The following is a 16,722-nucleotide window of genomic DNA, read 5'->3' as shown; positions in this document are numbered from 1 at the left end:
GGAAATAAAGGCCTAAAGCAGCTCTCTGGGTTGTGGCCAGTTTCCCATTTTCTCTGTTGCTGTTGCCCCCCATTTTGTAGATTAATGTGGCTGTGAAGATTCCTCTTTAACAATATAAATGGTGAACCTTTTTTTTTCTCCCCTGCCCGTATCAGGACCCAGACACGAGAACGTGGCACCATTATGTATATCAGCCAAAATATCTTGATCAGCAGAAAGCGGAGGATCTGGAACGTGAAAAAAAGTTAAAAGAAGATAGCCCCAGAAAAACACCTAACAAGGAAGCCTCCTTCTCCAGCATTCCTGTCTCATTAAACAGCATTAAAGAGGAGCCTAAGGAGATCAAGCGTTCCGATTCCCAATCACTGGAGGAGAACAAGATCAAAAATGATGATCGAAAGACTCCTGTGAATTGGAAGGAATCCCGGGGCGCCAGAGTGGCGGTTTCCTCTCCAATGACTCAGCACCAGTCGTACATACAGTACTTGCACGCTTACCCTTACCCCCAGATGTATGATCCAAATCACCCTGCGTACCGCGCTGTGTCTCCCGTTCTCATGCACAGCTACCCAGGTGTGTACTCAATGCTGCTAGACAGACATTAACTGGGCCGTAGCTTTATCTATTTTGACAGTGCCTGTTAGCAGCGAAGGAGAATTAGAAGCTTCACAGATGACATTTGTTTTGCAAAGTTCTAGGAGTGAAATAGATTTAACACAAGCTGTTACTTTTTTATGAACTGTCAACATTCCCAGATAACAGTTTCCACATCCCGTGTCATTCGGCTGCGGCCATTACACTGACAGATAGTTTATTGCCTATAAAAATATCCTAAGCACTTACTGTCAGAATCATTATAGTTCCTATTCCTTTCACTTAAGAGGGACCCATAAATGTTTGAAATGGCTCTAAGCTCAGCCCTCTTTATAACCTCCCGTTCATTAGGCTGAATTAGCTGGGGCGGGGCAGGAGATCAAAGCGCACGGATGCAACTTTGGTAATCTGAATTGGATGCATTTGAAGTGGCCCGCCCCCAAATGTAAACAGTAACGTGATACAGCATTTATTATTTATCTGCAGGGGCCTATCTGTCGCCGGGATTTCATTATCCTGTTTATGGAAAGATGTCCGGAAGAGAAGAGGTGGAAAAAGTCAATACCAGCCCTACTATCGGTGTAAAATCTACCACTGAATCGAAAGCACTGGATTTGCTTCAGCAACACGCCAACCAGTATCGCAGCAAGTCTCCTGCTGTAAGACATCTCTTGTTATGATTTGTACACCATGGGGATGGTCAGGATTTGGGGGAAGAGAGGACACACTGGTGGTATACTTCTGAAACAGGACTGGGATTTCAGCAGGGTTCTATATGTACGAATTCAAGCACCTTATTTGTTAAGCCCACCGGGTCTTTCTATATGACCCCCAAAGCTTGCTCCTTCAGAACCCCTGCTAGAAACATCGCTGAAGCCCATGGTTCCCAGTATGCATGCACAGTATCATAAAATAAAGTGCATGAGACAATGTCCATGGACGTGGGATGCCTCCTTGACGCTCAATTATACCATAGCCGTGCAAACGGGAAACCATTTTTTATTTTGTTTTATTTAGTTATATACTGCTTAAAGCCAAAATATGCTTCTAAGCCGCTTCCTGTTATAAATAAAAAAAATGACGGGTATGGATCGTCTGGTTTTCTGCAAAGCATCTTTATAGCCGAAAGTGCACTGATTTGGGTAGAAATTCAGATGTACTGATAGTTGGCTCCAGGGCCCGGTTCGCACATTGTTAAAAGCAAACTATAACAAGCCTGGAGAGCTCAGTTGGTTGGAATGTGGTGCCGATAACACCAAGGTTGCAGGTTCGACCTCCGTATGGGACAGCTGCATATTTCTGCATTGTTGGGGGTTGGACTAGATCAGGGATCAGCAAATTTTTTCAGCAGGGTGCCGGTCCACTGTCCCTCAGACCTTGTGGGGGGCTGGACTATATTTTGGAGGGGGGAAATGAATGAATTCCTGTGCCCCAGAGATGTGTTTTAAATAAAAGGACACATTCTACTCATGTAAAAATACGCTGATTCCCGGACCGTCCACGGGCCAGATTTAGAAGGTGATTGGGCCGGATCCGGCCCCCGGGCCTTAGTTTGCCTACCCATGGACAAAATGATCCTCAGCGTCCCTTCGAACTCTATAATTCTATGCTGGTGTACCCTGCTGAAAAGTCCTTGCTGTGCTCCTCCCTCACCGCTGCTGTTGCTACACTACCAGGAAAAAATGCCAGAATTTGCCTTGTCACAACAGTCAGACCTGAGGTTAAGAGTCGTTTCCTCCAATAAGCTAAGACAGCTGGTTTGTTCAGAGAGAAACAAATCGAGATTCAGCCAGCACCACAAGCCAGAGTCTGGCTTATTACCTATTGGCATGTCAGGAACGGAGAAGGAACACAACAATAACTTTATCAGCAACGTGCACCGAAGCACATTCAAATTAAACCACAGTTTGTTTTTTAACTCTGGGGTTGATGTGCAGCCCAGACCCTATAAGTTGCACTATAACAATAACTTCTTATTTTGCAACTAATAATAAGATAAAGTTAAGGAGGCAGGGAGGTTAATTTTAAATTCTATATTGTTTCTGTATGAACTGGGTAATTATTTTACTTACCCTCCCCAAGGGACAAGCATAGACTTTAAGCTAACTAGAACATACACGCGCATACCAGAAGGGATTCTCTTCCAAACATTTTTTTTTTTTCAGTTTCCCTATCCAAGCGTAAAACAATTGTGTGTTTTTAAATAAGTCAGGCCGCATTGTAATTGCGGGAAAAAAAGCCACTTATCCTAACCTTCAATTAAAGCAGTTTTTTAAAAGCCTCCCAGACCAAGGGAGGCAGCAGTGTGCCTAGTGAGAAATGAAATCTGCTGAAATGTAGATACAGGCTGAGTCAGAGAGAATCCTGCAAACCATCAGAATGTGATCTTCTGCATCCGCAAGCAAAGCGTTTATTGTTTGGGTGCCTTTTTGTTTCTAGCCTGTAGAGAAATCTACATCTGAGCGCGAAAGGGAAGCGGAGAGGGAGCGAGATCGACATTCCCCTTTTAGTCAACGGCATCTTCATACCCACCACCACACCCATGTCGGAATGGGCTACCCACTAATTCCTGGTCAATACGACCCGTTTCAAGGTGAGCTGCATCTTCCTGTTTGGAATCATTAAAGTGGCTGAACTTGACTGACTTGGTTCGCACGTAGCACTGAACCACAGTGTAGTATTATGGCAACAATCCACTCCAGCCCCTTTCCTATTGTGCACTGCAAGGAGATCAGAAGCCGAAAGTCCCCCTCTCCACCTCCAGTGTAACTGCAAGGAGGAGATTAAGAAGCTTCCATTCTAAAGATTATGTCTGAGCTTTAAAATGTGGTTAATCTACCAAGGTTTTCCAAACTTGGGTCTCCAGCTGATTTTGAACTACAATTCCCATCACCCCCTGACCACTGGTCCTGACAGCTAAGGATGATGGGAGTTGCAGTCCCAAAGCTGCTGAAGACCCAAGTTTAGGAAACCCTGATCTAGACTGGTTAATGAAAGCAAGCTTCAGTCCCCCATGGTGTGCAAGTTGGTTTGTTTCCATTGATAATAGTTAAATCTGACTACAGTTTGTCCAGGTTTAGATATATGGAGAAGCAGCAACTGGTCTAAAATGGAAGAAAAGCTTTCTGAATGCCTCCCCAAAGCTGAACCAAGGGGAGGAGGGGGCAATACACAACACTAAGGCTCTCTGGCACTCGTCCTCATAACCGTAAACCATGGTTTAGCAATACATGTAAGTGCAACATTTCCCCATGCTTTTAGGAATAAGACACGTCTATGGAGAGGGATGGACACGGGTGGTGCTGTGGTCTAAACCACAGAGCCTAATGCTTGCTGATCACAAGGTTGGCGGTTTGAATCCCTGCAACGGGGTGAGCTCCCATTGTTGAGTCCCAGCTCCTGCCCACCTAACAGTTCGAAAGCACACAGTGCAAGTAGATAAATAGATACCACTCTGGTGGGAAGGTGTTTCCATTCACTGCTCTGGTTTGCCAGAAGCGGCTTAGTCATGCTGGCCACATGACCCGGAGGCTGTCTGTGGACAAACGCCGGCTCCCTTGGCCTATAGAGCGAGTTGAGTGCTGCAACCCCAGAGTCGTCTGCGAGTGGACCTAATGGTCAGGGGTACCTTTACCCTTACCTTTATGGAGAGGGATATAATCTTTCAATTTAAGTTTCCTTATTTTTTAATTTTTTCCCCATGACTATTTGAAAAAAATTGTCAGCTTCCTTGATGTACAAGGTTACCTATTATGGGTACTTCAGATTTCAGCATGAACTTACATTAAACTGAGAAGAGACAGTCAAAGGATGTTTTGCTTTGCTTGGGAAGGGGGGCATTTACTGCCAATTACCTTGTGCAAGCGATATAAAGAGTGTGATACAGAGTGAAGATTTTTAATGCACATAGAGATACCAGAGATTGAACCTAGGAGCTTCTGCATACAAAGCAAATACTGTACCACTGAAGTATGCTTTTGGAATGCTTGCGCATTAAAAAAGGACATAGCAGTCTTAACATTCTCCCAGCTCCCAAATTAGGACTGTGTTTATTTAGAGAAGTCCTCGACTCCCTGTTAATGGAGCCACAGATGGGTTCACAGTAAGCTACACAAGCGAGCTTTTTCCCCCCCTGCTGCCCCTGTCGTCTAGCAATATTAAAAGGAGATTCTTCCCCTATGCAGAAAAGAGCCACTGTCATGTTTGCAGCACAAATGGCATTAATTCATTATGTTCACTTGGCGCCTTCGCAGTTCCTTTCTTTCTTGGAAGTCCTGACTGTTTCAGAATGCAATTCAATGGCTCCGTATGCCTTATGGGATACATTATGTGCATTCAAAAGGAAAAACGTTAAAATGATAGCTATTATGAAAGTATTATGTTCTGAGTAGCTACCACGCCGTCGCCGCAACTCACTGTGACTTTTGATTCTTGTTGTTTCCCGGTGCCTATTATTTCTACTGAGCTTCCTATTCAGGAATTCATACAAGCCATTTAGCACCACGCAGTGCGGCACTTGGAAAAGAATACAATAAGGTGGAATGCCTTCTTCCCCTTACAAAATGCCTATTAGGTGGAATCGGAAGAAGGCATGCTGGCTAAAGGAGGCAGGCAGGTTTTCCTCCTTCTGCTTGCCTGCAATTATTATGTATGCCTTCTGCACATAGTGCGGCGGCGCTGTTGTGATTTCATGTCTTGTTAAAACCAGTGGAGGATATCCATCCATTGAGATACACTGTTTTCACCTTTTCCTCCAGGGCTGACCTCTGCTGCCCTTGTCGCCACTCAGCAGGTCGCGGCTCAAGCTTCTGCATCTGGTATGTTTCCTGCACAACGGAGGTAAATATCCTGTAAACCTCGAAATTATACGCGTAACAGGCATCTTAATAGGGAGGAGGGGAAGCGAACCACGGTGTTTTGAGGGTGGAGGTCTACATAGACTTCTTAATGGGCAGGTGCTTTCTTTGGTTAATAGCCGCGTTACTCTGCTCACGATAACGTTTTACGTGGAGCTGATTCCGTCGCGTAGATAATTGATCGCTGAACCAGACCATGTTCCCTTGAAATATGTGTACATACCGCATTGGCCCGAATACAAGCCGCACTCCCCCCCCCCCAAATTCCGACCGTGAAAAGTTAAAGTGTGACTTAAATTCGCGACTTTACACAAATGGGCTTTTACGGTATCACTGCTGGAACAGACATACGGCAAAACGGAACAAAAAAAAATGTTCTATTGCCGATTTGCAATTGTAGCAACTGAATTGCGATTTGCAGTTTTAGCGATTGTACGGTAACTTTTGCGGGCTTGCAAGATCAAAGGCTTAAATTGGCTCAGAGTTACAATTCTACCAACCGCAGCGATTTTCAGCCTGTAACCCAATTTTAAGGGATCAGCTTATATTCGGACCGATATGGTATATTGCCCATCGTGTCAAAGCAAGTCATTTAGAATTTGCAGACTATTTGTGTGTGTGCCAAATGTGCATCTCTTTCTGATGTCTTCTGATAATTGTAAGAAGCCATGTGTTAGTAGAAAATGAGTAGCAGCGCTTTCTCATAGCATGTGACGTGCATTTCTTTGTAAATTATTTATCTGCTTTTAAATAGGATTACTTTTCAACCTTTCAAAGGAAATGGAAACCTTATATATAATTAAATGCAAGTTAATTCGGTGCAGCTTTTAATGACCCAGACTATCCAGTGCTGCTATAAGATAATTCGCGGCCCTCCCCTGCTCTCGTTTACTGAGATTGTTGACATAAATTAATGAGACTGCATTGTTCTGAAATAATCCATGCCTTTCTTTTCTTTTTCAGAGAATGATAATTTTGGAAATGTGCATCGTCATGTGACTGGATCACATGAAGAAGAAAAAGCGCTTTATTACAGACATCAGTTCCATGGTGTTAATTTGAAATGCCTTAATGGCAGGCAAAAACCAGTCATTTCATTTTTGTAAATTGCAGATTTTTATCACAGAGTAACAAATGTTGCTGTATTTAGACTTCTGTTTTTTTATATATATATGCTTATATAAATATAAATATATATATAAATATATATATATATAAATATATTCTTTACTTTTTGTATCGGTAATCAGGCTCACACAGAGAGCCTGCTGCTAAGTTGTAAACCACAAAGTAAATGAAAAGAAGTGTGTTGTCTTGTTTGGAAAACGTTAACCACAAAAAGGTTGTTTGTTTCTTCTTTTCCTTCCTTTGGCTTTTTTAATTGTAAATAACTAACATTGCGTATCTGTGTGCCTGAACCTTGCATACCCTTCTAATATTGCCCACAACCCTCAATAGAGGTTAACTGTGACAACGACACTTTGGTACAATTTAGATGTCTATTTGGTATCTCCTATTAAGATGCATCAGTGTAAAATGTTACTGTATTAACTGTCTCATTGTAATTGTGTATTGTGAAGAATATACATTCGGAAGGCATGGGGTTGCCAGTACCACAAAAACTGTGTTGTACATAATGTACAGGATTTTAAATGGGGAAATAATGAGCACCTGTGAATAATGAAATGTCCTTTTTATAATCTTGAATGGCAAATAACCCAATAGCCTGCATACCAGAAGACGTCTGTGATTGTTCTATTACTTGAATAGTCCTGCAGTCTTTTTTTTAATGTTTACAATTATCCCGTTTTAGAAGAGAGACTTTAATGCCATTGCCTGGTTACTTGTTTTATGCTGTAATCTAGTTTATTTTATGTAAAATGTATATTGAATGCTTTCATTTTTATACCTGCCTTAAATAATTTGGCAATCAGAATTAAAAAAAAATGCTGTTTTTGTACTTTCTGGTGTCGCACCGTTGATTTACAGATCCTTGGGCTTACGCCAGGGTTCAGCAAACTTTTTCAGCAGGGGGCCGGTCCACTGTCCCTCAGACCTTGTGGGGGGCCGGACTATATTTGTTGGGGGGGTGAACAAATTTCTATGCCTCACAAATAACCCAGAGATGCATTTTAAATAAAAGGACACATTCTACTCATATAAAAACACGCTGATTCCCGAACTGTCTGTGGGCCGGATTGAGAAGGTGATTGGGCCGGATCCAGCCCCCGGGCCTTAGTTTGCCTACCCATGGTTTAAGGGCTCCTTCTAATGTTCACATGTTGAACTCTTGACTGAGATTTGAGAAAGGGCATTTCAAGTGCACTCTTTCTAGAAAAAGGGGTGCCAGAACTCACCATGAAAGCCTCCCTTGTCCTCTTATAATGACAATGGTGCCCATCTGAGATGTGCCGGAACTGAGTTCTGGCTGAAGAAAGCCCTGGGTGAGGGAGGGGAGATGGCCCCCACTGGCCTGACTATCACATTTGGCTCCTTAGCTTAGAGCTTGGGAACAGTAATTCTGGAGGGGGGAGCTAAGAGCTACTAGGATTCTTTGAAACCTGGCACCACACTAATGTCAGACTTGGGTAGTCTTTTTCCTCCCCAATTTAGAAACGGATTAGTCCACCCAAAAATAAGATGGTGGTTTCTACAAAAATGTGCATCAGCTATATGTACCCTGAGATGATGAGGGGTGATCCTCACTGTCCTAAATTGGATCACATAATGAAGCTTGTTGAGGCAGATCAGGGCATCCCCAATCTTCCATGTAGCTCTATTGCCTTATTTCCACAAAAAGATATCAAACAGATAGAATCAGAGAAGCGAAAGGACCCCAAAAGTCGTCTAATCCAGTGCCTCCATGACAGATGCTCCATGACATGGCCATATCCCTCTGGTTTTTCTTTCAAAGATGGTACTCCAGGAAGGGGGGCGGGCAGCAAGAAAAAACAGATTTTTCCACTTTTAAAATTCACCTGACGTGATAGCTCCTGGATCTACTTGCCTAAGCTTTGGCAGATTTGTTACTCAGGAACACCTTCTTCATGTCCCCAGTTTTCAAACAGATTGCCCCCTCCCCTCCCCCAAGGGGGGGGGAACTGGAGGGGAAGAGGTGTGATTTCTGTTTTTCCACCCCTAAATACCTTGCGAGGAGAACTGCTGCACCTCATCTGAACTTTTTCCGGTTTCATCCCCTCAGAAGGTCTCTTGCCTGCCGTATGTATCTGGCAGAAGATAAAAAGCAGAGACTTTAGAACAAAAAGGCACATTAAAAGTTCCTTGTGTGGAAACCCCTGAATGGATCTGCCTTGAATTTGCCTGGGATAATCCACTTACAGGAGGGGTCTTCTGCCTCCAGATTTCATTCACTTATGTGACTCGGGGGGGGGGGGGGGATACAGCTATTATTAGTTTTCCCCATTCTGCCATTTGTTTACTTAAGCCTGTTCGATACCTCTCATTCCCCCACTCCCAGAAGGTCTAATAGCGGTTGGGGAGGGAATATTTTGCTTTAAAAATGGTATGGGGGGGGGGGAAAGATGAGTTAAATAATTCCACCAGCAATACCGTTCTGATCCAATCCCACCTGCTGCTTTTAAGTTTCCAAAACAAAGAGGAGGAGATCCAATCGTTGATCTTCCATATCATGTCTGGGGAAGAGCAATGAGAGTTTTCATCTGTGAAACAACCACCAACTCTTATCTGGTCAGTCCCCACACTCTCCCAGTACAGTGGAACCTCGGTTTCCGAGTGTCTCAGAAGCCAAAGGTTTCGGAAAACGAATGCTGAAAAACTGGACATAATTGCTTCTGTTTTCGAATGCACCTCAGAAGTCAAATAGCTGCGTGTTTTTCAATTTTCTCAATGGATTTTGCTGACCGCCCATTGCTCCTTGGTTTTCGAACGTTTTGGAAGTTGAACGGTCTTCCAGAACGGATTATGTTCGAAAACCGAGGCTCTATTGTACTGATAAAAATGGCAGGTAACAGTCTAGCTTTGCGGCAGCAGCCATGCCCAACTGAGTGTTGAGTTATTGAGCCTGCCCCTGGCAGCATAAGCCAAGTAGCATCAGCTGAAGTACATAATGCATGCAGTGAACCAAAGAACTTTGTCGCTGGTTTTGCGTATCCCAAGTGGACTCTGGGTGTTGAATCTCTCAAGCAGCCTTTCCCCATGCAAAGTAGTTCTGCACTGTCAAAACAAAGGGGACTTTCAAAAGGAATTGCTATGGTTTGCTGGGCCGTTGTTCAAGGAGGAGGCCATTGCTTGTGTTCCAAACCTTGGTCATGCCTAAAGCATCAAGCCAGGTGTTTGCAACTTGCTATTCTATTACCTGGAATGCTTTTAAATTTCAACACATATCCCCAAAAGTTGCATTGACACTTTGAGAAGCAGCTTTTATTGCTGGGCAATGAACCATTTGACGCAGAACTGGTACAGGCAGTTTTCTTTCAGTGGATTCCTATGAACTTCTTTCAGCGTCTCTCCAAAGGCCTTTTGAATTTCTATAGCATTCTCCCTTAATTATATGATTGCTGTTCTTTGAGCTTTTGGTTAGTATAGTAGAGCTTATTTATTACGTGGAATATAATGCTACAGAATTTGTCCGCGAAAAGATAATGGAGCAGCAATTTCAGCTGGAATGTATCTATGAAGAAAGCAAAGTGAATAAGGATACCAGAAAAAGACTTGAGGGAGGGGGAACATGGCCTTGTGTAGCAGTCAGTTATTTCCTTTCTTCAGTGTTGCAAGAGTGGCGTGTGAATGTATTGCCCCATGAAAAGCAACTGCAAGGAGGCCATTTTGGATCAAAACCATAGAGTTGAAGGGCGTTAACCAGTGTCCGGGCTGAACGATGGGGGTGGAGATGCTCCTTCAGGTATACAGGATCTCCAACATTTCTCCTGAGAGAATAGGGATGTCCTACCATACCCTCCAACACTTCTCTGATGAAAATAGGGAAGTCCTAAGGAAAAGTGGGATGGCTTCTGTCAATCCGGCACTGTCCCTGGGATATTGGGACACTTGGAGGGTCTGCCTTTAATATCTCAACCTAGGAGCAAGAGATATGTCCTTTTTTCAGCAGGCTGATGTTCTCCAAGACCCTGACTATTTGTGATCCTGTTGCATGTGGGAGGGGATGGATTTGTGCCCCAGGTGTGTTTCAGTTCATTAGAGTTTATGTTCTGTTCAAATGTTTTATGTTGTTCTGATGGGCTAGCTCTCCATCCCTGCCATCAAGATGCAGACATCTGGTTGCTGAACTTTAATGGCAACACTTGTTACGTTATCTTGTTGAAGGATCAGGTCTGGCTCTTTCATAAAGGCAAGATACTGCACACCCTGCACTTTTCCAGTGCGTTGCTATTGAAAAATCGGCTTGTGCAACATCCTGCTTTGTAAATTGGCTTTTTCCGGACAGCGCGTCTGCTCACTTTAGTGCTTAGTGCACCAAATCAGTGCCAGCCTCTACACAGCAGTCTCTATATTGCAATATGCATTTGTGAAATTTGCATTTGTGTGTGCCAGCTGTGTTTGCCATTGAAGTGAATAACCGGGCCTTGGAATGCATGCAACTTTCAAAACTGACCCATGGGAAAGTGTGCAAGAAAAGCGCACAATGAACAAAAAACTGAAATCTCCAGTAAATGCAGAATACATGGCAATAATGTGCAACATTTTAGGCACAACACATACATTATTTTGTAGTGTTATTGCAACTGCAGAGTTCTGTACAAAATTGCCTAGATAGGTGCCTTTGTGACAAGCATATATTTGTATACTTCACTCTTCCATTTGCTGTGTCCCCCTTTGAGCTCCGTATAGCATAAAATATGCTCTGATTGCATTGTCTTGCAGACAATGAGCTTTCTTTTGTACTTAATGTTGCATTTAACTTGAGCGCTCCCAGTAACACTCATAAAGGGAGAAGCAGAGAGAGACGGGTTCACTCTGATTCTCAGTGTGTGTGAGCTGGCAGTTTTTCTGGTGCAGTGGGTCCCTAAACTTCCCCACGTCCCATGGACCACTTGAAAATTGCTGAGGGTCCTGGCAAACCACTTAATGTTTTTTCTACCTGTTGTAGCAATAGTGATATACACACTGTGCTAGATGTGGTGCTGTGGGGATGAGGGTGGCGCTGTGGTCTAAACCACAGAGCCTAGGGCTTGCCGATCAGAAGGTCGGTGGTTCAAATCCCTGCCATGGGGTGAGCTCCCGTTGCTCAGTCCCTGCTCCTGCCAACCTAGCAGTTCGAAAGCACGTCAAAGTGCAAAAAGATAAATAGGTACCACTCTGGCGGGAAGGTAAACAGCGTTTCTGTGCACTGCTCTGGTTCATCAGAAGCGGTTTAGTCATGCTGGCCACATGACCTGGAAGCTGTACGCTGGCTCCCTCAGCCAGTAAAGCAAGATGAGCGCCACAACCCCCGAGTCATCTGCGACTGGACCTAGCGGTCAGGGGTCCCTTTACCTTTACCTCTTGTAGCAATAGTGATATACACACTGTGCTAGATGCTGTGTGGTTTTACTTCTATGTTGATGGCTTCCTTTGTTTCTCATAGATTGTGTTTTATTGTATTATAATCTGATTTGAATTCAAATTGTAGGTGCTCTTTACAGACACAAGGGAAGCCACCTGAATGAAGCTCGTGGAATTTGCTCAGTGGTCCGTAGGCCACTTTTTTTGAGCACTTTTCCAAAGGAATTGTTTTTTTGTGATAAATGTGCAGTCATTCATTTGTTTTGGGGGATCCAGATATATTCCCCTCAGGTAGAATTTCTGTGGCTGGGATGCAGGTATGATGATGTTCCATACTTATCTGAAGGTTTTAAAAATGATAAAACGCAAATCGCAACCATTCAAAATTTACACAACACAAATAGACAACATACCATTATGTGTGCAGACGAGGAAATAAACGATTTATTTTCAGCCAACCAGAATGTAACAAACATCTGTAAAAGCTTTTCTAAATAAAAGGACATTGCATTTTACTCACACTCGAACTACCGTAATTGGGGAAATGCAGTTTTTAAGTAAAAAGGCTCAACCTTTTTTGTATTTATAGAAAAAAATCTTCATATACTACAAAATGGAAGATATGCTCCTTTAAACAAGGCTTTCCACAACAAAAGGAACTGACCTCTGAAATGATTCATAACACTTACCATTTCCACCCTGGAACTGTCCTTTCCACTCTTCAGGAAGCTCCCCACAGCCATTTGGAAGTGTGCCATGAGCTGCTTCCCAGTGCTATATAATTAAGGTTTTTGCAGGTTTTTTCAGATCCTATTTAGTTTATTTATGGTGGGTTGGATCAAGAGTATCTATGTGTAGAATTCTGCTCACAGAACACAGAGGAGATTTTTCTTATTGCTCCTCCCCCTGCAACTCCATGTATCCCCTCAAAATGCTCTATAGGTTGGATGTAATAATAATAATAATAATAATAAAATAAATAAAAATAATAATAAAAATTAAAAAAAAATACTTATACTCTGCCCATCTGGCTGGGTCTCCTAGCCACTCTAGGCAGCTCCCAACAGAATATTAAAAACATGATAAAACATCAAATATTAAAAACTTCCTGATACAGGGTTGCCTTCAGATGTCTTCTAAAAGTCAGATAGTTGTTTATTTCCTTGACATCTCATGGGAGGGCGTTCCACAGGGTGGGCACCACTACTGAGAAGGCACTCTGCCTGGTTCCCTGTAACCTCACTTCTTGCAGTGAGGAAACCGCCAGAAGGCCCTCGGAGCTGGACCTCAGTGTCTGGGTTGAACGATGAAGTGGAGATGCTCCTTCAGGTATACTGGGCTGAGGCCGTTTAGGGCTTTAAAGGTCAGCACCAACACTTTGAATTGTGCTCGGAAACGTACCCCCTTATATAACAAAGAATTAATAAAATCTATCAAACAACAGACACAACTTTGTATATTAGATATCTCTTACACTCAAGAACAAAGTAAAGACCCGAGTAGATTGATGCATGTATTGGATCCCTGGTATCCTACCAGTTGGCTGGGGCTGGCATGGGTTGTAGTCCAAAACCATCCAAAGGGAGCCACATGGGTAGGGTTGCCATACGTCTGCAATTTCCAGGACATTTCTGGGATTCCAATGATGGAATTAGTGTCTGGGGGGGGGGGGGATTTGGGGAAAGTGGCAAAGTGTCTGGGTTTTTGAAACTTTCCCAAAGCTCAACAACTATCTTTGGCCGATTTCCCAACTTCTTTGTGTCCAGATTTTTACTTCTTGAAATATGGCAACCCTACACATTGGGAAAGTCTGCTTTAGAGCAATCTCTCACCTCCCCAAGCAGTATGTGGAGCCATATCTCACAACTATCACTTGCAGCACTATTGTGCAAAAGATAAAACCCAATTGAGTGTGCACAGATTAATCACCCTGAAAAGTCCTCGCCCATACAAGGTAGAACCTGGTTTTCTGGATGTTGTGCTTGTAAGCTTCAGGCAGACCCAATGAATTTGCCCTTTGCTGAACAATCCCTCTATAAGAAGGGGGTAAAACACCGCAGTTACAACACAATGGTTTCAGCAAAGCCATCCTCTCTTCTCTCATGCGTTGGGTAGACAAGGATGCCTTTCCATTGGGGGCAAGGAGTGGGAGAATCGATACTGTACTCACACTAATGTTTGCTTGCATGAAATATTGACCACAGTCACGCTGCCGGTTTTACATGAAGAATTAAAAGCAATTTCAATTGTTTGAAAGGTTCTAATTGTTCTCTCTCCCTCCCCCCTCCCCGAAAGAATAATAACAGGACAAACTGAAATCTGGGCTCTCCGGTTATTTTATAACTGGCACTAACAAATCTCACCAATTACAGAGTCTATTCTATAAGCAATGAAAGTGTGGCTCCCAATTAATCTCGTGTACCTCCAGGCAAGGTCTAAATCAGCTGGATACACCTAAAGCAATTTGCACCCAGCTAAAAGCAAATTGGAAAATAAGTGTTCCCTGCTCCCACCTATCTTCCCAAGCCAAATGCACAATCAGTATTCTGGCGCAGGCCCTTGGTCATGTTATTTGCAGCTATCAATTTTAATTATAACAATTATTGATTAGTTGGGAAAGTGAATAATCTAATGTTCCAATGAACTCCAGGGAGGCTCCCAGGGTCTCTTTTCTTCCATCATGCAACGCAAGTCCACTATTCTTTTTTCGTGTGCTGGGGAAAAAACAAAACAATCAGCCAGTGTCCATGCTTATACTCCCCAAGGCTGTGTTTTACAAAGCTGTAGTTAAGGCTTCACTTGTGTGAACTTTCCACCCAACCTGCATTTTAAAGCTTTCAAAGCTCCCGCTGTAACAACACGTTGAGAACTGAATGACAGCAAAGCGCGGCTAAGTCCAGAAACTGAAGCCAGCGTTACAGGGGAGATTGTCAAAGGCATAAATGGGAATTAGGCAGCCAATTCCTACTGACATACAAGATTGCTCACCTCTGTGCCATTTCTGCCTCTCAGAAGGCGCTCTCCAGCCATCTCCAGTAATTCCCCCTGCTGTCATCTTCCAGGACTTAAATGAGCGCCTGCTTATAGAGGTGCTGAGCAGCAAGGACTCCCAGAAACTAAATCAGGATATATCATGTCAACTCCTGCCAGATATGGCTGTGTGTGTGTGTGTGTGTGTGTGTGTGTGTGTTGGTGGGAACTGCAAGTCATTGATGAAGGTTTGTGTTACTGTTTTGATGATCATTTCCTCCCCAAATACCAGCCATGCTAATTACATTTATTGCTGTTCCATAATAAAAACACGGATTACATAACCTCCAATATTTCTGTGATGAAAATAGGGACGCCCTATTCCAGAATAATAATAATATAATAATTTTATTATTTATACCCATCCCATCGGACTGGGTTTCCCCAGCCACTCTGGGTGACTTCCAACATATATAAAAACATAATAAAACATTAAACATTAAAAAAAAAAACACTTCTCTATACAGAGCTGCCTTCAGATGTCTTCTAAAGGTTGTATAATTATTTATCTCTTTGGCTCGGGGTTCGCATGACTCCATATCCTCCAACATTTCTCCAATGAAAATAGGGACATCCTACCATACCCTCCAACCTTTCTCTGATGAAAATAGGGATGCCCTAAGGAAAAGCAGGACAGCTTCTGTAAATCTGGGACTGTCCCTGGAAAATAGGGACACTTGGAGGGTCTGGGATCAGATCAGGATCAATTCAGACAAAGGTTCTATTTCCAGTGGCAGCCAGCACAGGATGCCCGGAGCTTTGTGAGATGTGCATCAGTGTGTTAAAAAATGGTTCAGTTTTGCATTGCCCAGGGAACCCGGATTACCAAGTAATAATACAGCAAAATAAATAAATCTATTTTATACTTCTTTAGGACCATACATCTTTAGGACCAAGTGTGAGCTGGACCATAAAGAAGGCTGATCGCCAAAGAATTGATGCTTTTGAATTATGGTGCTGGAGGAGACTTTTGAGAGTCCCATAGACTGCAAGAAGATCAAACCTCTCCATTCTTAAGGAAATCAGCCCTGAGTGCTCACTGGAAGGACAGATCCTGAAGCTGAGACTCCAATACTTTGGCCACCTCATGAGAAGAGAAGACTCCCTGGAAAAGACCTTGATGTTGGGAAAGATGGAGGGCACAAGGAGAAGGGGACGACAGAGGACGAGATGGTTGGATAGTGTTCTCAAAGCTACCAGCATGAATTTGACTAAACTGCAGGAGGCAGTGGAAGACAGGAGTACCTGGCGTGCTCTGGTCCATGGGGTCACGAAGAGTCGGACACGACTAAACAACTAAACAACAACAACAGGACCATGTCTGCTGCTTCCTGTTCTACTGGTGATGTCCTTCTTATGTGAAAGGACTTACTCCAGCTGCTTTGGGTAACCTAGGGGCTTCACCCATGCTGATAACGTCACAGGTTTGATCCCTGTATGGAACAGCTGTATATTCCTTATGGGGGTTGGACCACAGGGTCCCTTCCAACTCTGCGATTCTATGGTTCCCACTTGCCTATTTGTTTAGATCTTCAGAGAATGTCCTGCAGAGGCTGCTTTTTTGTCAAACTGGAGGAGGGCCTTTTCCATGGTATCCTCCACACGGATCTATCCACCAACATTCAGCTGGCACCTACTGTGAGGAACTCCCACCATTTCTGATATCATTCCTGGTTACCGTACAGTGGAACCTTGGTTTTCGAACGCGCCTCAGAATTCAGAAGGCTTTCGCTGTGTGCTTTTCAATTTTCTCGATGGA

The 16,722-nt window shown here is 43.4% G+C and overlaps 1 protein-coding gene across 4 annotated transcripts in view; it reads left to right on the top strand.

Annotated features, from left to right (window-relative positions):
- ZNF608 (zinc finger protein 608) overlaps window positions 1–7,415 on the top strand; it is a gene marked incomplete at its 3' end in the record, with an annotated part of 135,059 nt that extends 127,644 nt beyond the window's left edge. For 3 of the 4 annotated variants that reach the window (XM_080972279.1, XM_080972278.1, XM_080972281.1), the window contains 5 exons: window positions 156–573; window positions 1,081–1,253; window positions 3,034–3,187; window positions 5,352–5,433; window positions 6,414–7,415. In XM_080972279.1, coding sequence (XP_080828405.1) covers window positions 156–573; window positions 1,081–1,253; window positions 3,034–3,187; window positions 5,352–5,433; window positions 6,414–6,420 — 834 coding nt within the window. Of the gene's footprint in view, window positions 1–155; window positions 574–1,080; window positions 1,254–3,033; window positions 3,188–5,351; window positions 5,438–6,413 lie in introns of those variants that run through there. The other variant, XM_080972280.1, reaches the window with a different exon arrangement.
- Window positions 7,416–16,722: the final 9,307 nt, after the last annotated feature.

This window comes from Podarcis pityusensis (genome assembly GCF_964106645.2).
Source record: "Podarcis pityusensis genome assembly, chromosome: 11".
Classification (NCBI taxonomy): Eukaryota; Metazoa; Chordata; class Lepidosauria; order Squamata; family Lacertidae; genus Podarcis; species Podarcis pityusensis.
Note: the sequence above shows the minus strand (reverse complement) of the source record. Positions and strands in the feature narration are given on the sequence as shown.